The sequence below is a fragment of the Nerophis ophidion genome, linkage group LG03 (assembly GCF_033978795.1).
Source record: "Nerophis ophidion isolate RoL-2023_Sa linkage group LG03, RoL_Noph_v1.0, whole genome shotgun sequence".
NCBI lineage: Eukaryota > Metazoa > Chordata > Actinopteri > Syngnathiformes > Syngnathidae > Nerophis > Nerophis ophidion.
The window spans coordinates 79053343-79079449 of NC_084613.1; the positions used below are offsets into that span (position 1 = coordinate 79053343).

At 41.3% G+C, this 26107-nt stretch overlaps 1 protein-coding gene across 4 annotated transcripts in view; it reads right to left on the reverse strand.

Moving 5' to 3' along the window:
* The window catches only part of zgc:110158 (uncharacterized protein LOC553590 homolog), a 161739-nt gene extending 135993 nt beyond the window's left edge, over positions 1 to 25746 (reverse strand). For 2 of the 4 annotated variants that reach the window (XM_061896158.1, XM_061896157.1), the window contains exon 1: positions 25454 to 25746. In XM_061896158.1, coding sequence (XP_061752142.1) covers positions 25454 to 25509 — 56 coding nt within the window. In that variant the 5' untranslated portion in view covers positions 25510 to 25746. The remainder of the gene's footprint in view (positions 1 to 25453) is intronic. The other 2 variants (XM_061896156.1, XM_061896159.1) reach the window with 2 other exon arrangements.
* Positions 25747 to 26107: the final 361 nt, after the last annotated feature.

A 26107-nucleotide genomic window follows, 5' to 3' on the forward strand; every position in this document is an offset into this window, starting at 1 on the left:
AAGGATAAGATTAGGTGGGATTTACCCTGGATAACCTTAGGCTTAGTGTAGAAGGGGCCTAAATCTGTTTAAAAAGGTCAACAATACTTCATTTACGTTCCGTAACCTGTATAATAACAAAACTTGTTTTTGGAAGAGTGAACACTGAGCAACATTTTTTCTACCGTAGGAACACATCGGCGGGCTTCGTTATTAGCTGTAAAAGCTAACTACGGCAAGAGATTAGTTGACTTCTACGACAGCACAAAACACAGTTTGTAATGTACAACACTGCGATAACACACTAATCTGTACTGACTGAAAAAGATGAACTTAGTCTGTGCTTAGTGGTTAGAGTGTAGGCAAACCCCAGCTAAGTCATACCAAAGACTATAAAAACGGGACCCATTACCTCCCTGCTTGGCACTCAGCATCAAGGGTTGGAATTGGGAGTTAAATCACAAAAAATTATTCTCGGGCGCGGCCACCGATGCTGCTCACTGCTCCCCTCACCTCCCGGGGGGTGATCAAGCGTGAAGGATCAAATGCAGAGGTTAATTTTGCCACAACTAGTGTGTTTGTGACAATCATTGGTACTTTAACTTTTTAAAGTATATATGCTTGATAAATATAAAGTATGACTCACTAGACAGGTGTCTCTTTGGTCTATCTTGCTGGGGATGTTTTTTTTTTCTGGTTTATTAGACGTAAGCACGCCATTTATGTCAAAATAGCTCATCTCCAAATTCCACATTTGCAGCTTTGAGTCGCTTTCACCTCACTCTATTTGGCGACCGTCTGCTCCAACGTTTCAACCTTTTCTTCGTGCTCGCCTCTAGAAACAGCAGTTTATCCTCCGTTCATTCAGCTTCAAAAAGATAAGGTTGTGAATCCTCATTTGTCCAGAAAAAGTAATCTGTGTTGTTTCGTACCAAGTCTGCCATGATTAGTACACACAAGTGTTTTGTATCCGGATGTGGGAACACATCTATGGAAATGGAAATCAATGCGCGTAAGAAGTCAGTGATTAAATGATTAAAATGATCAAAATACAGTAATGGTTGAACATTTTACATAATATGAATGTGTATTTTACTACATTATATAAAGACTTGCAGTGTGTATACAAAACGGAGGATTTTGAGGTTGTTTTAGAGGGATTTGAAGTCTCCAAGTTTTTATATTTTAGTGGTTTAAAGTAAAGTAAAGTTAAAGTACCAATGATTGTCACACACACGGGGCGGTATAGCTCGGTTGGTAGAGTGGCCGTGCCAGCAACTTGAGGGTTGCAGGTTCGATTCCCGCTTCCGCCATCCTAGTCACTGCCGTTGTGTCCTTGGGCAAGACACTTTACCCACCTGCTCCCAGTGACACCCACACTGGTTTAAATGTAACTTAGATATTGGGTTTCACAATGTAAAGCGCTTTGAGTCACTAGAGAAAAGCGCTATATAAATATAATTCACACTTCACACTTCACACTAGGTGTGTGACGACCTACCGATCTCAGGGCGGACACTCTACCCACTAGGCCACTTGAGCTCAACTAGACAGAAATCTAGTCAAACACAGAGCTCTCGTCTTGAGTCTCCATGTCTGCATGACAGGCTTCAGCCATTAGAGGCTTAGTAAGGGCAAGTTGCGAAGGTTAAAAGCCACTTCGGAATGTGAAAATTGCATAACAGACCAGTTTGGACACTTCTCGCAAATAGTAAACGTGGTCTGTCAGTCAGGTCTTTCAACTATCAGTGCATAAACAACTGGACTTATCAGTGCCAAAGCAGAGTAGATCCAATTTAGCCACAGTTTTCAGACGGTAATAAATAAAGTGAATCTTGGCGGAATCGGATATTGAAAGGTGTATACAAATCAAGTAATATGGCTATAAAAGTGCGATTCCGAGGGAAACTACATAATAATTTTGTTATTATGCCTTCCACCACAACTCATCGTGTCATACCAGAATAGGGATCACACACATAAAGTGTGCATATGGTTATACAAAAAATAATCATAATAATTACAGCTGTTACAACAGTCATTAAATAGTAATATATAGCCTGGAGCACTTATTAGAATTTATGCTACGCTACAGGCTGGGTGCCTTTTTGGCACCCAGCTTTGTAGGAAACGGGAATTCAATATCCAATGCAAAGAAACATCAGGCGGCTGCGTGTCTGCTTTGAAGGGGACCAGGCGACGACGTCGTCATCAACCCCAGACAGGTTCTTCCAGGTGTGTCACAAGAACGTCGTCTAGAAGCTGCAAAAAGTTGACCTGCTAAAAGCATGTCAGTTCAGCTTTGTAACTAACCTCCAGCCCGTCAGTGGCATTTCATGAGATAGTTGAGGCTTAAAACGCAACTACTACATAAAAATGCTGCGGCATCGCATCCTTCCTTCCTTCAGCTGATAGGACAAAGTTATCATGCAGCAGGCAATGTGTCAGGAACGTTGCCACAATTTGTTTATAAAGTCTTTAGTTTGTTTACTGGGACGGTCTCTCGTCTTTTATCTAACTGCTAACTTTGTCAGAGTTCCAATAACATCAGTATTAGCTGAAATGTTTTGTCAATCAATCAATCAATGTTTACTTATATAGCCCTAAATCACTAGTGTATCAAAGGGCTGCACAAACCACTACGACATCCTCGGTAGGCCCACATAAGGGCAAGGAAAACTCACACCCAGTGGGACGTCGGTGACAATGATGACTATGAGAACCTTGGAGAGGAAGAAAGCAATGTATGTCGAGCGGGTCTAACATGATACTGTGAAAGTTCAATCCATAATGGATCCAACACAGTCGCGAGAGTCCAGTCCAAAGCGGATCCAACACAGCAGCGAGAGTCCCGTTCACAGCGGAGCCAGCAGGAAACCATCCCAAGCGGAGGCGGATCAGCAGCGCAGAGATGTCGTCCCCAGCCGATACACAGGCGAGCAGTACATGGCCACCGGATCGGACCAGACTCCCTCCACAAAGGAGAGTGGGACATAGAAGAAAAGGAAAAGAAACGGCAGATCAACTGGTCTAAAAAGGGAGTCTATTTAAAGGCTACAGTATACAAATTAGTTTTAAGGTGAGTTGAACACAGGCCGTGTTGTCAGTGACAAAGATTGTGTATTAGACATGTGAGGTATCACTCCTGTTTATTTTTGTTGGCCAAACTTGCCCTGAACCACATGGTGCTGTTAAAAAAGAACAAAGCTTTATCTTCATTAGCCAAACTGCTTTGTTTTATATTGATATCAAAAAGTAAACACCATGTTTTTTTACATTACTTGTGTCCTTTTTTCATTTCACAAAGTTATTACTTTAAAAAAACGTTCATGTGACTGCATTTTGTTAATAGTTTATGGTGTTTAGTTAATTCCTATACGACAAATTTCTGCTCAAACTCTGGTTCTATCCTGATACAGCATGCACATCTACATACATTTGGTATATATAAATGTACATACCTCTCTCCATGAAAATGAAAAAATAGAGTATAAGACATCATGTATAAAGAAAAAGCTGACACGTTGGTACTATGAATGAACAAAAACACAAAAATGTGTGTTTAAAAATATGAATAACGTTTATTGATAGCCTTTTTATTAGATATTACAAATGACTTAATGGTGTTATGTTCATAACCCAGCCCATTGTCGTTTTACCTACATAATGAATAAAAGTGATTAATAATCATGGGCTCAATATTTAAAAAAAAAAAAAAAACTTAAATATTATTTTGGCCATAATCGTGCAGCCCTATGTGTAAGACTAGATCTTCTGTATCAGGGGTCGGCAACCCGCGGCTCTGAAGCCGCATGTGGCTCTTTAGCGCCGCCCTAGTGGCTCTCTGGAGCTTTTTCAAAAATATATGAAAAATGGAAATGATGAGGGGAAAAAACATAATTTTTATAAAGCACACTATTTATATTAAACATGCTTCACTGATTCGAGTATTTGACGAGCGCCGTTTTGTCCTACTAATTTTGGTGGTACTTGAACTCACCCCAGTTTGTTTACATGTACAACTTTCTCCGACGTGATTTATGTCACTTATTTTTCTGTCTCATTTTGTCCACCAAATTTTGAACGTTGTGCATGAATGCACAAAGGTGAGTTTTGTTGATGTTATTGACTTGTCTGGAATGATAATCAGACATATTTTGTCCCTGCATGATTGCAAGCTAATCGATGCTAACATGCTATTTAGGCTAGTTGTATGTACATATTGCAGGGGTCGGGAACCTTTTTGGCTGAGAGAGCCATGAAAGCCAAATATTTTAAAATGTATTTCCTTGAGAGCCGTATAATATTTTTAACACTGAATACAACTGTCAGGTTCAAACACTGATGACATCTATTAAACAGAACATGAAGCAAGGAATTAAACAGAGACTGGATGCTCAATGAGGAGAAACACGTAGACCTGTACCCTTGTACAGTATCGTCCCACGCTCTGACAAGAGAATTCTACGCCTCCTCTTTTATTTTGGACTTTCCCTAATTACAACAACTAAATGGTGCATCTCTTATTCTTTTTAATAACAATGTTAATCTGAAGGTAACCAATGATAAATAAAATACTTTTGACCATTAATGCGACTTCTTGAACAGGTGGGATAGAAACGGATGGATGGATTAAAATGCATGAGAATGTTTTATATTTTGAACGTTATTTTTAACACTGTGATTACCACGGGAATTATTAATTACTTTTCGTGTTAAGTAACGTCAGCTAAAATGTATCTGAGAGCCAGATGTGGTCATCAAAAGAGCCACATCTGGCTCTAGAGCCATAGGTTCCCTACCCCTGACATATTGCATCATTATGCCTCATTTGTAGCTATATTTGAGCTCATTTAGTTTCATTTAAGTCCTCTTAATTCAATTTCTATCTCATGACACACTATCTGTATGTAATATGGCTTTTAATTTTTTGTGGCTCCAGACAGATTTGTTTTTGTATTTTTGGTCCAATATGGCTCTTTCAACATTTTTGGTTGCCAACCCCTGTCCTATATGAACAATATTTTTTATCTATATGGACAAAAAATGCAGTTACATATTACAGTATGTCCATAAGGTGTCACCTTGCACAATTGTCACATTTATTTGTTATTTCGTTTCTGCCATATCACTCTATTTAGAATGTTTGTGTTGATTACATATGCACATTCCATTTTCTACATGAGGTAAATACTGTGAATTTTGAATGGGTTCTGTTTTTTTTTTAATACAACTTGGTTAAAAGATTTTAGTATAAGTAGTTTTTTCAAATTTGGAACACACTTGAAAAATATTGCGAAAATGACATATTTGGTCACAAGAACCGTGATAAAAAAAATGTCATTCTGTGACATCCCTATTAGTACCACATTAATTCAAATGGTGACTTAGGTGACCATCCCTAATACTGGTACTACCCTGACACCTGACCGCCACACAACAACAGAGCACCATTTTATTATTCTCTCCGGTCTACACTCTTCTTTTCAATTTCCTGTTAATAACACCTTACTTTCTGCTGTAACACACCTATATCTACACTTAAACTTTACGAAGCACTTATTTCCTGAGATTTTTCAAGCTCGTTTAGCAATTAACATGCCTTCTCGTTTGCTGCTGCTGCTGGTTCTTACTCAGTGTGTAAAATGTTTAGCCTAGTCCTCCAGTGATAATGCTACATGTAAGGAATGTTTATTTGCCACAATGGAGGTGATGGTTGTTGGGGTAGGGGTTGGCAACCAAAAATGTAGAAAGAGCCACATTGGATCAAAAATAAAGAATAAAAATCTGTCTGGAGCCCCAAAAAATTGAAAGCTTTATGTAAGTATTTTAATGAACGCAACAGGTGGTGTAAGTGTCAATATTAGCTATAATGGCCTACTATCAAAGGCTGATGCTATCTTCGTTGACGGAAATGTTGTATTTACATTTTTATTCTACACATTTTTGCAACATTGGAAATCATTAGTTAAATAGAGGCTTCTCACGGGATGAGATAACTTCTGGAAGTTACTGGACACGTAGGTTGTCTTCTTCTAATGGATTTATTATAATATTTGCAAGCTGGGTAACGTTTATTGTTGTCCGGAACAACATGGCACACAAACAACTATCAGAAATGCAGCGAATATTACATACAGATAATATGTCATGAGAAATGCAAATATGAATAAATACGGAGAGGACGTAAGATAGGAAATAAATGAGCTCAAATATAACTATAAACGAGGCATAATGATGCAATATGTACATACAGCTAGCCTAAATAGCATGTTAGCATCGATTAGCTTGCAGTTATGGATTGACCAAATATGCTTGATTAGCACTTGATTAACATCAACTGATCATGGAAATGTATAAGAAAAAAAAACAAAAAAAAAAACAATGATAGTGTCAATTGTACGTGGCTTGTAAATATGCATTTTCATGAAAGGAATAAAAATAAATGATGAAAAATGATGAACAAAGCTCACCTTTATGCATTCACGCACAGGATAAAAAGTTTGATGGACAAACTGAGACAGAGAAGGACTGACATAAAATATGTCTTTCTGTGGCAGCATCGGAGAAAGTTGTACATGTTTACAAACTACGATGAGTTCAAGGATCGCTGAAATTAGTAGGACAAAACGGCGCTCACCAAATACTCTCATCAGTGAAGCATGTATAACAAACAGTGGGATTTCTAACAATTACGAAAGTTGTTGTCATGTTTGTTCACCTACAGAAAATATATTCAAACAAAAAATATTTTTTCTTCATCCTTTTCCAATTTCACACATGTCTAAAAAAGGTCCAGGAAACCACAAGGGCAGCGATAAAGAGGCGCTTTGCGGCTCTAGAGCCATGGGTTGCTGACCCCAATTTAGGGCGTATTTCGCTCCTTTAAAAAAATAAAATAAATAGGCTAGAACTTCTAAAAGTTAAATGGACCCACCCAAATGTTATATAAAAAAAAAAATCCTGAAAAGTCAAACAAAGATAGACGGTTGTTTTTTGCCGTATGAGGATTAACATAGCAGGAAAAAGGACTTAATGCAGCATATTAAAAGGGTCTGGATTCTCTATGCAACATGAGCAATACAATAATCTAATATCAAAAGCCAAAAAGATCATGTGGTTGACTATACAGGGGTTAACCTCACTTGACACCTGTGTGACAAGTCCAACAAAAACATTGCTTGTACAGATTTGTCTTTTGATGAAGAACCGTTCTAATTGACTTTTAAACGGATTCCTATGCGGGAAAATGCTTTAAAACAAGAACAACTTGAAAGGCAACTCCACTAAAATTCCAATGCTTTTCAGTCTAGTTTAGGCTGAACAGGTGATTTTTTTTTTTTGAGAACATGTGTGTGCTGCAGTAGGGCTGGGCGATACATCAAGTTTGTAAATATATATCGATATACTTTTAAACATGATATGAATTAAAAAATATTGTAAAATCGATATATTTTATTTCACGTTAAAATGACCAAACGCTGCTTATTTGTTGTGTTCCTTGTTCTGCCCCGCTCCCCCTCCATGGACTACTAAACCCCTATCTTTCCAAGACCTGCTTGCACGTATAAGAACATCCATGATTGGTTGGTTGTTTACTATGATGAGTCACGATTGGTTAGGGATAGGCCAATCAGAAACAAGATCGGGCATACATGTGTGACAGTCCATTACATCGTCGACTGGGAATTAAAAAGTCCCTGCCAGCAAATTTATTTTCTGATCTGAGTTCGATATCCATCCATTTTCTACCGCTTATTCCCTTTCGGGGTCGCGGGGGGCGCTGGCGCCTATCTCAGCTACAATCGGACGGAAGGCAGGGTACACCCTGGACAAGTCGCCACCTCATCGCAGGGCCAACACAGATAGACAGACAACATTCACACTCACATTCACACACTAGGGCCAATTTAGTGTTGCCAATCAACCTATCCCCAGGTGCATGTCTTCGATATATTTTGTAATATTTGCACAACTATGTTATTTTACGGAGAAATAATATTTTTCACATTTATTTATGTTAAAGGCCTACTGAAACCCACTACTACCGGCCACGCAGTCTGATAGTTTATATATCAATGATGAAATATTAACATTGCAACACATGCCAATACGGCCGCTTTAGTTTACTAAATTACAATTTTAAATTTCCTGGGGAGTTTCTTGTTTGTGACGTCTCGGGTTGTAGCGGACATATTAGCCCAGCACCACTTACGGCTAAAAGTCGTCTCTTTTCATCGCATAATTACACAGTATTTTGGACATCTGTGTTGCTGAATCTTTTGCAATTTGTTCAATTAATAATGGAGACTATAAATAAGAATGCTGTTGGTGGATTGCAGCTGCCTTTAGCAACCAAAACACAGCCGGTGTTTCTTTGTTTGTTGTGAAGCTTTAAAGTTAAAGTTAAAGTACCAATGATAGTCACACACATAATAGATGTGGCAAAATTGTTCTCTGCATTTGACCCATCACCCTTGATCGCCCCCTGGGAGGTGAGGGGAGCAGTGGGCAGCAGCGGTGCCACGCCCGGGAATCACTTATGGTGTTTCAACCCCGAATTCCAATGAGTGCCAAGCAGGGAGGTAATGGGTCCCATTTTTATAGTCTTTGGTATGACTCGGCCAGGATTTGAACTCACGACCTACCGATCTCAAGGCGGACACTCTAACCACTAGCCCACTGAGTAGGTCAAGCGAACATGTTTCTCTACGTCAACCAGCAAGTTTATGGATGGGAAAATTGTGATATTAAGTCGGCTCTTACCGGAGACTCGAGTGGATTATGCAACCTCCTCCTGTAGCTGTCAAAAAGGCAGCTGTGATCTTGGCTCCTCCATTGGCTTCTCTAAGTGACACTGGCGTTCACCGTAGCCCTCCGACTTTCAGGTATGACTTTATAATCTCACTAAAACACTATTAACACAATAATCAGATAAGGGATTTTCCAGAATTATCCTAGTAAATGTGTTTAATAACATCTGAATCGCTCACACTGCCGTCGCCTGGAACTGTCACGCCAAATTTCTTCCCCCCTGCAAACCTCCCCCCCATTTACTTCCGGGGTCATGATTAATACAGACGTTTTGTTAACACTATATTATAAAATATAACGCTACATTATAAAAATACAAACCTTTTGTTAACGCTATATTAATTAAAAAAAAATGTTTTAATTTACAAACACAAGCTATGGGATGACACATTTACTTCCGGGGTCACGTTTCCTCTTATGTCATCCCATAGCTTGTGTTTGTAAATTGTTTTTTACATTTTTTTATAGTATAGCGTTAACAAAACGTCTGTATTTTTATAATATAGCGTTATATTTTTATAATATAGCGTTAACAAAACGTCTGTATTAATCATGACCCCGGAAGTAAATGGGAGGGGGGAAGGTTTTTGTCGGGAGAAGAAATTTGGCGTGACAGACCCGTCGCTTTTTCTTTTCTTTCCCTTTTTTTTAGTGCTTCACTCTAACTTTCCTCATCCACGAATCTTTCATCCTCGCTCAAATTAATGGGGAAATTGTCGCTTTCTCGGTCAGAATCGCTCGTGCTGCTGGTGTCTATGATTGTAATCAATGTGAGGATGTGAGGAGCCCTCACACCGGTGACGTCACGCGCACATCGTCTGCTACTTCCGGTACAGGCAAGGCTTTTTTATCGTCGATGTTCTCTACTAAATCCTTTCAGCAAAAATATGGCAATATCACGAAATGATCAAGTATGACACATAGAATGAGCCTGCTATCCCCGTTTGAATAAGAAAATCTCATTTCAGTAGGCTTTTAAGTAATTCTGTACTACTTAAACAGTTTATTTTCTGTGCTGTTAATACACATCTTGACGAACTAGGTTAATAAATGTGCCACTGACTGTTTACAGTACAGTTGTCGTTCACTTCAAATTCACTCAATATCGCTTTTTACGTATATTCTCAGGGAAAAATATGTCGAAAAAAATATATCGACTACCGAGTGTAAGTAAAAATATACAAAGATATACTTTTTCGTCCATATCTCCCAGCCCTGTGCTGCAGTGGACAAGGGTAGACAAACTTCAAGGTCCAAGACTGCAGTTGTGCTGACACCTTTTTTCAAAACACACACACACACGCGCGTACACACACACACACACACACACACACACACAAACGGCCGCAGTAATCTGACCACTTTCTTAGGAGCTCCTACCAATTTGTAGGTCACAAAGCTCTCGGTGACCGCTGGTGTAGAGTGTAAGACACTGTCACTTGCAGGTCGTGACTGACACACACACACACACACACACACACACACACACACACACACACACACACAAACACACAGACACAGACACACACACACACACACACAGGAAGTGCTTACCTGTGCACTTGGATGCAAACCACATTCACACGTAAACACCAATCGGGAATCCCATCATTACTGCTGGTGGCAAGGAATCCCCCTTTGATAGATTGAAACTAGACTAAGGCTTCAAAATGACGGACGCCGCCTCATTAACGTTCATGTAAAGCACAGTTCGTCCCCTCTCGAGTCCTTTATCGAAACTTTTATGTGTGGCGCTTACAGGGTTTGCGTTCTCTTGCTATATTAAAGTTCACAAAAGCTTGTGGAAAGGCAAAAGCAAGTTCAGTCAGGACGAGGTCACAATGGAGGAGGGCATCCTGTACAGTGGGGCAAAAAAGTATTTAGTCAGCCACCGATTGTGCAAGTTCTCCCACTTAAAATGATGACAGAGGTCTGTAATATTCATCATAGGTACACTTCAACTGTGAGAGACAGAATGTGAAAAAAAAATCCAGGAATTCACATTGTAGGAATTTTAAATAATTTATTTGTAAATTATGGTGGAAAATAAGTATTTGGTCAACCATTCAAAGCTCTCACTGATGCAAGGAGGTTTTGGCTCAAAATCTCACGATACATGGCCCCATTCATTCTTTCCTTAACGCGGATCAAGCGTCCTGTCCCCTTAGCAGAAAAACAGCCCCAAAGCATGATGTTTCCACCCCCATGCTTCAAAGTAGGTGTGGTGTTCTTTGGATACAACTCAGTATTTTTCTTCCTTCAAACAAGACGAGTTAAGTTTATACCAAAAATTTATATTTTGGTTTCATTTGACCACATGAAATTCTCCCAATCCTCTGCTGTATCCATTTTGGTATAAACTCAACGTGTCGGTTTTCAAACATCATCCGAATGGAACATGGTTGTGCAGTTTGCGTCTTTGAAAAAGTTTCATGACAACTAAGGATGTACCGATCAATTTTATTGGCCTATGATCCCAATCCGATTTTTTTTACCTCCGATCCGATCTTATTATGAGTTTCGATCAGATACTTTGAATATAGATTATGGGGTGATTCTAGCTAGTAACCAAAGAAAATACAATACATAGGAATGTTCTGATCGAGTGGCAAATAGTTTCGTAAAAAAGCATGTGCCGATTTATGTCTTTTAATGCTGATCACAAACACCGATCCCGTCTGACACTTATTCATTTTTTGTCCCCCAGTCGACAAGCGGCCATCAGTTAATCATGCAGCAACATGAAGCCTCTCCCCTAAATGAATAATAATCCCCTCAATTAAGGTAAATAAACAAAATGTTTCTCAGTAAGGACTAGGCTAAGCATGTTACACACCGAGAACATGCCAGAAACAAGCATGCTAATAGCTAAGCTAACCGCTAAGATAGCTGCAAACAGAAGAAGTGCTTAGTAAAGTTTAAGAATTGTAGATGGAAACATGTTGCAGCAGAAAGTAGACAGTTATAACCTGAAGGTTAGTAAATCAATTATTAAGAGTTAAAGGATAGAGGATAATACCACAACAACGGTTGGTGTGTCAGCAAGACACTGAAGAGGAAGGCAGATCAAACCATAAATTGGTAGCGTCGATACTACACGTAGTAGCACTATATAAATCAATAAAAGAGTAATTAGATAGATATTTATATTTTGTTAATTTGATCATTTCGATTTTTTTTTATATTTACAAACTCAGATAATAGTTTCCTGGACACAGGAGTACTTTGGCATAAGAGTAGTAGATAGTCATTTTTGTTTAATTATTGTTTACTATTAACTTTGATCTGATAAAGCAATTGTCATAAAATAGGACACAGTACTAGTTTAAATTGTCGATATTGTTAAAGTGTCAATAGCACTCACTATAAATAAACGGAAAAATATAAAGTGATGTAATCGTATCGGTATCGGCCGATCACACTCATTAATGGCAAAGCAAGTTTATTTATGGAGCCCAATTTGTACACAAAGCAACTCAAAGGGCTGTACAGAACATTACAAGAAGGCAAAACTTAACATAAAATAATCCTAATTCAAATTAAAAACTAAATTAAATAATCATAAAACCTATTATAATTCAAAATAAAATCAAGGATCGGAATCGGTAGCATAAAACACTGACTGTCACATCCCTGACAATAAAACATTTTTATAAAGCTCGTCTTCTTAAATATATAATTTTCTAGTATTTTTGTAAATTAGATGATGTATTAAATTTGTGATATTGAATGCTACATAAAACTGTTTTAACAAAATAAAGTATCTGGTGCACAATAACAAAACCAAAGCCCAAACTATAATTGGTTCCCATTTAAATCATTCCTGCATTCAGACTTACTCCCTCACTTTGTAAACAATAACAAAATCCATGATGTTGTAACATAAGAACAGGAAAAAGAAAATTATCAATATATTTCTATTAGTATTGATACTGCAGTAGGTATCGATAGTATTAACACCTGGATCGATCGCGCCTTTATTACATTGAAGTTTTAGTAGTTAGCTTCTTATGTCGTCCTAGTCCGTGTGCGTGTGCGTGTGCGTGTGTGTGTGTGTGTGTGTGTGTGTGTGTGTGGCATGCATAGCCTTTTCCTCTAGTGTTCTAGTGATACTGTTGCTTGGAAGAAACATAGTTTATTTTCCTGCCATAGTGGTGAGGGTGAGTATCTGAGAAGCGGCTCCGCACTGTGGATAGACAACGCGTGTTGTAGCTTGCTTTCGAATTGGTGTTTGGCATGACTTGCAACTCCGGCATGTGTGTAACTGGACTGGGCGATATGGCTGAAAACTGCATCACGATACAAGTTTTGTATATGGGTCGATATTGATAATTTGTTTTAATTTTTTTATGACATGGCAAAAATAAGGACCAGGAAAAAAATATATCAAATTTTCATTTCAAATGTAACCTTCTTCAGATTATGATCCCCTGAACTATCAAGGCGGAAAGAAGAGGAAATATCAACACAAACATGGAAAACAGTAAATCATCCATCCATCCATCCTTCCGCCCGAATGCAGCTGAGATAGGCTCCAGCACGCGGTAGAAAATGGATGGAGGGAGCACTCAATTAATGTAAACACATTTCTAAAATCACATGCAAAAATATGGAATATGGAAGAAATACTCAATAAAGTGTAACACGACAGTGCACAATGTAAACATAGAGAAACCTGAGAAGAACTATTTTCTACAGGTTTAGTGCCAGGAAGTTACAGCTGTGCTCTAAAGGGTGAAGCGTTGTGGTATCACTGGTCTTTGTGAGGACAAGTGCCTCGCATCATTCAAAGCCCACATTGGTCTGTTTTTAAAAAATAAGAAAAAATGCCATACTGTCGAGGTGACTTTTGCGGTTTTATCAACAATCTCTTCGCTCTCTGCAGCACTCATGTTTACTTTCTCTTCTCACTCCATGCCAGTAATCAACCGCCAGACAACGAGACGGCGCCACCAAACTTGACAGTTGATACGGTTACCGGATTGGCTGTTAGTAGAGATGTCCGATAATATCGAACTGCCGATGTTAAAGGCCGATAAATGCTTTAAAACATGGGTGTCACACTCTGGCCCGCCGTGTAAATTAATTTGGCCCTTGAGGCAATATCAATTTAGCGTTAGAGCTGGCCCGCCGGTGTTATACAGCGGTGGTGCCGCTGTGACACCGCATTCACCGCTAATACTCATACTTGCCAACCCTCCTAATTTTCCCGGTAGACTCCCGAAGTTCAGTTCCCCTCCTGAAAATCTCCCGGGGCAACCATTCTCCCGAATTTCTACCGATTTCCACCTGGACAACTATATTGGGGGCGTGCATTTAAGGCACTGCCTTTAGCGTTCTCTACAACCTGTCGTCACGTCCGCTTTTGCTACATACTAACAGCGTGTCACATAATATTTGTGGCATTTACACACACACAAGTGAATGCAAGGCATACTTGGTCAACAGCCATACAGGTCACACTGAGGGTGTGCCGTATAAACAACTTTAGCACTGTTACAAATATGCGCCACACTGTGAACCCACACCAAACAAGAATGACAAACACATTTCGGGTGAACATCCGCACCGTAACACAACAGAACAAATACCCAGAAAGCCTTGCAACACTAACTCTTCCGGGAAACTTCCAGCAAACTGACCAGTAATTAACGTTTTATTCATGCATTTTCTCTTGCTACTTCAAGGCTTGAATGTTTGGTTCATTCATTATTTTTATTTTATTTTCAAATGTATTATTCGTCTGTGGAAAAAATTTGATATTTACCTCAGAAGATTGCAAATAGAAAAAAAGACATTCAATTTTTATTAAAATTTTATTTGATATGCCATTGATATTCTTTTAATTATTATTATTATTATTTGAAACTGGATTTTGCATGTCACTAAAGTTATATAAGCCTTGCTTGTTCAATATTTAATGCAAAACTTGTTTGGGTCCCTATTAAAAGGTTAATTTGTTCAACCTTGGCCCGCGGCTTTGTTCCGTTAAAAATTTTGGCCCACTCTGTATTTGAGTTTGACACCCCTGCTTTAAAATGTGGTATCGGAACTTATCGGTATCGGTTTCAAAAAGTAAAATGTATGACTTTTTAAAATGCCGCTGTACGGAGTGGTACACAGATGTAGGGAGAAGTACAGAGCGCCAATAAACCTTAAAGGCACTGCCTTTGCGTGCCAGCCCACTAACACAATATCTACGTTTTTTCACACACACAAGTGAATGCAAGGCATACTATACTTAGTCAGCAGCGATACAGGACACAGTGAGGGTGGCCGTATAAACAACTTTAACACTGTTACAAATATGCGGCACACTGTAAACCCACACCAAACAAGAATGACAAACACATTTTGGGAGAACATTCCGCACCGTAACACAACAGAACCCCTTGCAGCACTAACTCTTCCAGGACGCTACAAAGTATACCCCCACTACCCCCGCCTCCCAACCCTGTCCACCTCAACCTCCTCATGCTCTCTCAGGGAGAGCATGTCCTTAAATTTCAAGCTGCTGTTTTGAGGCATTTTTTTAAAAAATAATGCACTTTGTGACTTCAATAACAAATATGGCAGTGCCATGTTGGCATTTTTTTCCATAAATTGAGTTGATTTATTATGGAAAACCTTGTTACAATGTTTAATGCATCCAGCGGGGCATCACAACAAAATTAGGCATAATAATGTGTTAATTCCACGACTGTATATATCGGTATCGGTTGATATTGGAATCGGTAATTAAGACTTGGACAATATCGGATATCGGTAAAAAAGCCATTATCTCCAGCTGTTAGCGTGTCACTCCAACTGATCAGTGATCACTTCCTGTGTTGTTAGTTACCATAGAGCGAGTGTTTTTGTTCATGCGACCAACCTTGCTTTGCCAATTTTCAGTTTCTTCCGACGAGGAAGAAAATAAAATACTGAACGTTTTTTTATCGAACAAATTTACTTACATGTCTATTGCGATTGATATTCTTTTATCTCCTGGCCCAAATTCTGTTTTCCTGAGCGTGCACCGTTTTGAAGTAATCTTTCACGCGAGTACAATCTTTGGTCGTATATACACTTGGACACAGCTGCCAATCAGGCAAAAAAGGCCAACGTTTCTAAAAACAACGGTCCCCTTTCACACTTGTCCTCCCAAAAAGACTCAATTGTGGAATCCTGGTACTAGTAACTATTTTCTCCCTGCTTTTCTATTCTGTTTAAAGAGGGTACAATTGTCTAACCAACCAGTCAATTTCCACCTTTGGGAGGCAGCATCAGAGCTGTGACAGAGGCGGAACTCTGTCTGTGTGTAAGGGTATTCCGTGACGCCGAGACAGAACAGTGAACTCATTTTGTCTATCCTGTTGTGTTGAAAACAATTGTCCCTTTTATGTTATCTGATTTCTGGGTGCTGTCACTGTGTGAAAACGCGCACATTCCCGGAGTTCTGTGTGAAAGGCACGGTCAGATCCAACTGATGTGGCTATTTTGAAGGAATTCTCCGTGAAAGAGGCTCCGGAGGCAGTAGCGATGTAGCACATATGCTAATATTGTGTGCGACATTGCTTTGATGTGTTTTCAGCTTGGAACCGCTCCCATCGAGATGGGTATTGTTCACATTTGAACCGGTAAACAGTACGAACCACCGATTGCTAGAAATCGATACCGATAAATAAACAGTACCAGTTTTTGGTTCTTTTGTGTGTGTTGATACATTATTGTTTGATAATAAAAATATTACTTGTTATATATTGTTTTATTACATTTTAATCTAAATTGTAGTGCAGTTACACTTCCAAACCGTTAGATGGCAGTACTGTATAGGCTATCTATGGCATGTTTAACATATGTGTTATGCTGCGCCGTAAAGAGTGTTTATACTGTAAATATTGTACTTATTGCACACCAGCTGTTCGATTGTAACGTGCATCTTAGCCGTAGTTTTTATTACCAAATTCTGAGGCGTTGAAATCGCCATGTTAAATCGCTAATGCTAATAGTATAGTTTATTGAAAATTCAATGTAAATTAAAATCAAGCTAGCACTGTTTGACAAAGTGAAGCCTTACTTTTTTCTACTGAGCATACTTTCTCTGTTGGTGGTGAAAATTGCAAAATTACTTCGGACGGAGTTTGGTTGAGTCCCGCCTGAGTCCTGTTTGAGTGATTGTTTACGTCACGCGTGTTTAAACCTTTTGACTTGGGGGGCCGCATTGGGCTATGAAAAATTGGTCGAGGGCCATGTAAATTAACTACATCCCTACTTACATACACACACACACACACACACACACACACACATATATGCATATGTATATAAATATATATATCGATACACACATCATATATACACATTTATATATATATATATATATATATATACACACATATATATACATATATATACACACATGTATATGTACATGTATGTATATATATACATATATATATATATACACACATATATATATATATACACACACATATGTATATGTATACACACACACAAATATACAGTATACACACACATATACATTATATATATATATATATATATATATACATATATATATATATATATATACATATATATACATACATACATACATACATACATACATACGAAAAGTAAAGTAACCTTGTAAAATTTGAAGTTCTGATTCATTGTCAACAAGCTACTAATAACCACTGCTTTAGCAGAAGCAACATTAATGCTGTCACAACTACGACTCTTGCTGGCCTACTGCCTTCGGTAATGGCGCCATTCCTAAATTATATGGGCTCTATCGATAACCTCACTAACAACTTTATTGATGCTCTGAACAACGCCATTGATAGTATAGCACCGCTAAAGCTATAAAAAAAGGCCCCTTAAAGGCGTACCCCTTGGTTTACAGAAGAAACTAGAGCTCTTAAACTATCATGTAGAAGGCTGGAACGCCAATGGCGTGCGACTGAGCTTGAGGTTATCCATCGCGCATGGAGAGGTAGTTTAATAACTTGTAAATGTACGCTTACCTTAGCCAAAACTAATTACTACTCCAATCTCATCCGCCTCAGTAAAAACGATCCTAAATATGTGTTCAGTACAGTAGCATCGCTAAATCACCAAGGGACTCCTCCCAGTAGCTCCACTCATTCGGCTGATGACTTTATGAATTTCTCTAATAAGAAAATTTAACTCATTAGAAATGAGATTAAAGATACAGCTACAACTGGGTTCTGTTAACGCAGATACGAATGCATGTATGACAGATATTGCCCTCCAAAATAGTCTCTCCCTTTTTGAAGAAATAACAAATGGGACTTACAAATGGGACAAAACAAACAACATGTTTACTTGACCCACTTCCTGGGAAACTTATCAAGGAGCTCTTTGTAATATTAGGACCATCAGTGCTAAATATGACAAACGTATCCCTTTCCTCTGACACTGTTCCCCTAGCATTCAAAAAAGCGGTTATTCATCCTCTGCTCAAAAGTCCTAACCTCGATCCTGACCTCATGGTAAACTACCATCCCTTTTTGTGGAAAATCCTCTAAAAAAATGTTGCACGGCTGCTAAATAAACACTTAGCGTCTAACAATCTCTGTGAGCCTTATCAGTCCTGTTTCAGGGCAAATCACTCTCCTCGCAAAGATGACTAATGATCTATTGCTAACGATGGATGCTGATGCGTCATCCATGTTGCCGCTTCTTGATCTTAGCGCTGCTTTTGATACTGTTGATCATATTTCATTGGAACATATCAAAACACGTATCGGTATGTCAGACTTAGCCTTGTCTTGGTTTAACTCCTATCTTACTGACAGGATGCAGTAGGGCTGGGCGATATGGCATTTTTTTAATATCTCGATATTTTTAGGCCATATTGCGATACACGATATACATCTCGATATTTTGCCTTAGCTTTGAATGAACACTTGATACATATAACCACAGCAGTATGATGATTCTATGTGTCTACATTAAAACATTCTTCTTCATACCGCATAAATATGTGCTTATTTTAAACTTTCATGCAGAGAAGTAAATCACAACTAAGTCAGACCAAAACTGTATTTATTAAAGTTATTAGCGGGTAACTTTTCCAATAATGCTACATATTAGCAGTAATGCTACTTTTGGTAGCAACGCTTGTGCCCCACACTTGACAAATTAAAGTTGTCTATTCGACATCTTCCCACTTGAAGCCGAACCACCGCCAGACGATGGACCCCCTGCTGTTTTTCTTGGGAATTAATGTTTCCTTCATTCGCACCTTCTTTCTATCGTATTACCACTCGCATGGCTCCGCTAGCATCACAGCTAACGTTACCCATGCTGCTCCGCGAGGGCGTATACGTATGTGACGTATGACATGACAGTATGTGACGTATGTCTGTGAGAAGGAGACACAAGGAGTGGGAAGAACCTGTAGTGTAATGCCTGCAGCGAAAAGCAACTGTGTGGGAACGTATACTCGAATATCACTAGATAGTAATTTTCTATATCGCACAGAGACAAACCCGCGATATATCGCATTTATCGATATATCGCCCAGCCCTAGGATGCAGTGTGTCTTCCACAACAATGTAACCTCGGAGTATGTTAAAGTAACGTGCGGAGTTCGGTTTTTGGCCCTGCACTATACATGTATATACACATACATACATACATACATATATATATACACACACACACACACATACATATTTATATGTGTGTGTGTGTGTGTACATATATTAATATAATGGATAGATAAACAATCCATCCATCCATCCATCCATTTTCTACCGCTTATCCCCTTTAGAGTCGCGGGGGGCGCTGGTGCTTATCTCAGCTACAATCGGGCGGAAGGCGGGCTACACCCTGGACAAGTCGCCAACTCATCGCAGTGATTATATATATATATATATATATTATATAAACAATAATTATTATAATTAGATATTAAGAATGTGTGAAAGTTAGACTTCAACACTGCTTACTGTGACAACCTCCTTAAAGTTTTATTATCAATCACAAATATCCATCCATCCATCCATTTTCTACCACTTATTCCCTTTTGCATTCAGCTGAAATGCACCTAACAAGGATAAGTGTGGACTGTGGAGACTGTTTTGAATTTCCCCATCGTGCTTTCAATCAATCAATCAATCAATCAATCAATCAATCAAATGCTTTGTAATGGGTGTCATTCTGAATTTTTTGTATGGTGCGTGGACGTTCTTGTATAATGTCCACAAAGTTCAGTGAGCATGTTGTGGTATGTGTGACCATTTCTCTGTTGACATTTTGTGTTGATTTGAGCTATTTTTAGAACAGGCCAGCGGGCGACTCATCTGGTTCTTACGGGCGACCTGAGGTCCGCGGGCACAGAGTTGGTGACCCCTGGGTTAAAGTATTAAGTTGAATGCAACCTCCCTGTGGCTAGTAAATAAATACAATTTACAATATAGAGGCAGCTCACTGGTAAGTGCTGCTATTTGAGCTATTTTTAGAACAGGCCAGCGGGCGACTCATCTGGTTCTTACGGGCGACCTGGGGTCCGCGGGCACAGTGATGGTGACCCCTGGGTTAGAGTATTAAGTTGAATGCAACCTCCCTGTGGCTAGTAAATAATTAAAATTTACAATATAGAGGCAGCTCACTGGTAAGTGCTGCTATTTGAGCTATTTTTAGAACAGGCCAGCGGGCGACTCATCTGGTTCTTACGGGCGACCTGGGGTCCGCGGGCACAGAGTTGGTGACCCCTGGGTTAGAGTATTAAGTTGAATGCAACCTCCCTGTGGGTAAGATTCTTCTGGACCCACGCAGAACTGTTTCGTTTTTGCTCTCTGCCGCGATTTTATGCTTACCGCACTACCATGAATTGATTAACGTGGACCCCGACTTAAACAAGTTGAAAAACTTATTCGGGTGTTACCATTTAAATAAATAAATGGGTTGTACTTGTATAGCGCTTTTCTACCTTCAAGGTACTCAAAGCGCTTTTGACACTACTTCCACATTTACCCATTCACACACACATTCACACACTGATGGAGGGAGCTGCCATGCAAGGCGCCAACCAGCACCCATCAGGAGCAAGGGTGAAGTGTCTTGCTCAGGACACAACGGACGTGACGAGGTTGGTACTAGGGGGGATTTGAACCAGGGACACTCGGGTTGCGCACGGCCACTCTCCCACTGCGCCACGCCATCCCTTAGTGGTCAATTGTACGGATCATGTACTGAACTGTGCAATCTACTAATAAAAGTATCAATCAATCAATCTATCAATCAATGTGCAATTCGACCGCTCTAATACCCATGGTGCAAAGTTTGAAATCCCTCTTACAAAGTATGCACCTGGCCTCCTCAGGATTGGCAACAGGCTTGAGCCAGCTTTTAAACCGGCTGTCCTCCAGCCAACGCTCGCAAAACTTGTATTTCCCCATGCTGACTGAAAGGCGGGACACGCGAGGAAGAAAGGAAGGAGTCTGCGCCCGACCCGACTATGCTGGAACACTGAAATCACTCACTTTTACTCAAAGACGTGCCGTAACTTTTACTCAAAGACGTGCCCCGAAAAAAAGAAAAAAAACTGGCCCGACAATTTAAGACCATTGAGTACTGAATGCTAGACACCGACCTCTATTTATGGGGTACCGGACTGTCTTATTGTGGCAGTCCGCTCCCTGTATGATCAGTGTCAGAGCTTGGTCCGCATTGCTGGCAGTAAGTCGGACACGTTTCCAGTGAGGGTTGGACTCCGCCAAGGCTGTCCTTTGTCACCGATTCTGTTCATAACTTTTATGGACAGAATTTCTAGGCGCAGTCAAGGCGTTGAGGGGTTCCGGTTTGGTGGCCACGGGATTAGGTCTCTGCTTTTTGCAGATGATGTAGTCCTGATGGCTTCATCTGGCCGGGATCTTCAGCTCTCACTGGATCGGTTCGCAGCCGAGTGTGAAGCGACCGGAATGAGAATCAGCACCTCCAAGTCCGAGTCCATGGTTCTCTCCCGGAAAAGGGTGGAGTGCCATCTCCGGGTTGGGGAGGAGACCCTGCCCCAAGTGGAGGAGTTCAAGTACCTAGGAGTCTTGTTCACGAGTGGGGGAAGAGTGGATCGTGAGATCGACAGGCGGATCGGTGCGGCGTCTTCAGTAATGCGGATGTTGTATCGATCCGTTGTGGTGAAGAAGGAGCTGAGCCGGAAGGCAAAGCTCTCAATTTACCGGTCGATCTACGTTCCCATCCTCACCTATGGTCATGAGCTTTGGGTCATGACCGAAAGGATAAGATCCCGGGTACAAGCGGCCGAAATTAGTTTCCTCCGCCGGGTGGTGGGGCTCTCCCTTTAGAGATAGGGTGAGAAGCTCTGCCATCCGGGAGGAACTCAACGTAAAGCCGCTGCTCCTCCACATCGAGAGGAGCCAGATGAGGTGGTTCGGGCATCTGGTCAGGATGCCACCCGAACGCCTCCCTAGGGAGGTGTTTAGGGCACGTCCAACCGGTAGGAGGCCACGGGGAAGACCCAGGACACGTTGGGAAGACTATGTCTCCCGGCTGGCCTGGGAACACCTCGGGATCCCCCGGGAAGAGCTAGACGAAGTGGCTGGAGAGAGGGAAGTCTGGGCTTCCCTGCTTAGGCTGCTGCCCCCGCGACCCGACCTCGGATAAGCGGAAGATGATGGATGGATGGAACTCTAACATTTGACAACCAAACAATTAAACAAGGCGACTCGGTAAAGAATCTGGGTATTATCTTTGACCCAACTCTCTCCTTTGAGTCACACATTAAAAGCGTTACTAAAACGGCCTTCTTTCATCTCCGTAATATCGCTAAAATTCGCTCCATTCTGTCCACTAAAGATGCTGAGATCATTATCCATGCGTTTGTTACGTCTCGTCTCGACTACTCTGACGTGTTATTTTCGGGTCTCCCCATGTCTAGCATTAAAAGATTACAGTTGGTACAAAATGCGGCTGCTAGACTTTTGACAAGAACAAGAAAGTTTGATCACATTACGCCTGTACTGGCTCACCTGCACTGGCTTCCTGTGCACTTAAGATGTGACTTTAAGGTTTTACTACTTACGTATAAAATACTACACGGTCTAGCTCCATCCTATCTTGCCGATTGTATTGTACCATATGTCCCGGCAAGAAATCTGCGTTCGAAGGACTCCGGCTTATTAGTGATTCCCAAAGCCCAAAAAAAGTCTGCGGGCTATAGAGCGTTTTCCGTTCGGGCTCCAGTACTCTGGAATGCCCTCCCAGTAAAAGTTTGAGATGCCAACTCAGTAGAAGCATTTAAGTCTCCCCTTAAAACTCATTTGTATACTCTAGCCTTTAAATAGACTCCCTTTTTAGACCAGTTGATCTGCCGTTTCTTTTCTTTTTCTCCTATGTCCCACTCTCCCTTGTGGAGGGGGTCCGGTCCGATCCGGTGGTCATGTACTGCTCGCCTGTGTATCGGCTGGGGACATCTCTGCGCTGCTGATCCGCCTCCGCTTGGGATGTTTTCCTGCTGTGAACGGGACTCTCGCTGCTGTGTTGGATCCGCTTAGGACCGGACTCTCGCGACTGTGTTGGATCCATTATGGATTGAACTTTCACAGTATCATGTTAGACCCGCTCGACATCCATTGCTTTCCTCCTCTCCAAGGTTCTCATAGTCATCATTGTCACCGACGTCCCACTGGGTGTGAGTTTTCCTTGCCTTTATGTGGGCCTACCGAAGTGGTCGTAGTGGTTTGTGCAGCCCTTTGAGACACTAGTGATTTAGGGCTATATAAGTAAACATTGATTGATTGATTGAATTTAAGACCATCTTAGGAATTTCTCCATCCATCCATCCATTTTCTACCGCTTATTCCCTTTCGGGGTCGCGGGGGGCGCTGGCGCCTATCTCAGCTACAATCGGGCGGAAGGCGGGGTACACCCTGGACAAGTCGCCACCTCATCGCAGGGCCAACACAGATAGACAGACAACATTCACACTCACATTCACACACTAGGGCCAATTTAGTGTTGCCAATCAACCTATCCCCAGGTGCATGTCTTTGGAAGTGGGAGGAAGCCGGAGTACCCGGAGGGAACCCACGTAGTCACGGGGAGAACATGCAAACTCCACACAGAAAGATCCCGAGCCTGGATTTGAACCCAGGACTGCAGGACCTTCGTATTGTGAGGCAGACGCACTAACCCCTCTTCCACCGTGAAGCCCTTAGGAATTTCTAATAAATTTCATACTTTTTAAGGCCTTAATTTTAGTCACATGAATTCAAGACTTTTTAAGGATCCGCGGATACCCTGTCGAAACCAAAAATTACATTCGTGCAATGGTATCGAAACATGGCACTGTTTGATTTTACGTGACTCGATAGCGGCGGGATCTGGTCTGTGTCTGTCCATCCATCCATTTCCTACCGCTTATTCCCTTTTTGGGGTCGCGGGCGCCTATCTCAGCTACAATCGGGCGGAAGGCGGGGTACACCCTGGACAAGTCGCCACCTCATCGCAGGGCCAACACAGATAGACAGACAACATTCACACACTAGGGGCCAATTTAGTGTTGACACTCAATCTGTAAAAGTCCCAAATTCGCTACCCATCCCAACTCTCAAGTATACGTAAAAAATGAACATCCAGCCTCATGTTACATTTCTCCGGCCCCGAAATTCCTAATTTCTGCTCTAGCCAGATCTTCTCCCTCCATCACCCCATGTGCGCTAACCTCCTGACCCCTATTGCTGTTCCCTCTTGTGCTCTGGGAGAGGGGGGGAATGGAACATGGAGGCGGGGGAGTAAGCGTGTCCATGACCGCCACACCTAACACGCTGCGAGAAAGCGCCTTCGTCTTGAGCTTGACAATAGCGGCTTCTCGTTAAACATGGATGAGTCCGCCTTCGCCGTATCCGGCTCAAGTCGGGAGGCGAAGCCGAGCGAGCAGATGCTCGGGTCCGTGTCAATAATTCAACGGCAGGAGCGGGCAGGATGGAGAAAGTGGGAGACGCCGGGGAGGAGAAGCTGCGGGACAAAATAAAGGGGAAGGGAGGCTCGCACATGGCACCTTTGGGGTGCAACTTGTACAACCCCGATGCACGTCTTGTGCGCCCGTCTAGTCCAACGCTGTGCTTGAACAATCGGCTGCAAACAAAGAAACACCCGAGGCTGCCGTTGCTCGCACGCCAAATCCAAATCCCCGCGTTATGAGCGTCTCGCTGGGCAATTCGCCGCCGTTCCTTTGGAACTTTTTGCACAATTCTGCCTTGCTGGAGTGGAGGAAATGCAACAACAACAACAAAAAAGTTAGGAAGGCGTACTAAAAGGGGGGGGGGGGGGGTCGCACCCGGCGAATGGAGCAGACAAAGTGTAAATAATAAACACTGTATGGACATTGATTGATTGATTTATTTAATTTACCCACAATCCATTGTTCCACGCCACACTTGCTAGTTTGAGCCCCCCCACCCCCCACCCCCTTCCCCACACATGCTAACCCAACTTGCTGCACAACTTTACCCCGGCTCTCGCAGCTCAGCCAAGCCCGGCAGCCGACATGGAAGGCGGCCGGAGCGGCAATGAGCCACGCCGGCTAATTGACTTCATCAACAGTAGTTAGCGCCGAAGTTGAGCAGTTAGCAAGTTGAGTAGCCGCCTAGCCTTAGCATGGATGGAAGCGTGCAAACAGTTGACTTACTTTTCTCTGGCTTGGCTGTCGGAAGGGACCACGGCTCCTTTGCCCTTGCCGTACATGGTGGAGGCTTCTCGGCGACTTTATTTTATCCCACTCGGCACCTGTCAAAGAAAGCTAGCAGGAAAAGCTGCTATCTCCATAGCTACCCAGTTAGTGTTGTCTCCCTCTCTCTCTCTCTCTCGCTCTCCCTCTCTCTCTCTCTATGCTCCGATTTCCTTTTTTTTTTAACATCCCAACATTGCCCACAAATCAGGCAGGGTTTCAGCAGAGGGGGGAACTTGAAACCGTCCGCTGGTGGAGCTTTTTTTTTTTTTTTTTTTTTCAATCGCTGTTCCAGGATTGAGCTCGCTCTCCCCCTGTTAAACAAAGGAGGGGGTTTCTTAAAGGCACAATGTCGCTCTTTTTTCTTTTTTTTTTTTTTTTGTACTTTTTTTCTGAGAACTTCAGTTCAAGGCCTACTGAAACCCACTACTACCAACCACGCAGTCTGATAGTTCAGTGGTTCTCAAATGGGGGTACTTGAAGGTATGCCAAGGGGTATGTGAGATTTTTTTTAAATATTCTAAAAATAGCAACAATTCAAAAATCCTTTATAAATATATTTATTGAATAATACTTCAACCAAATATGAATGTAAGTCATACTTGCCAACCTTGA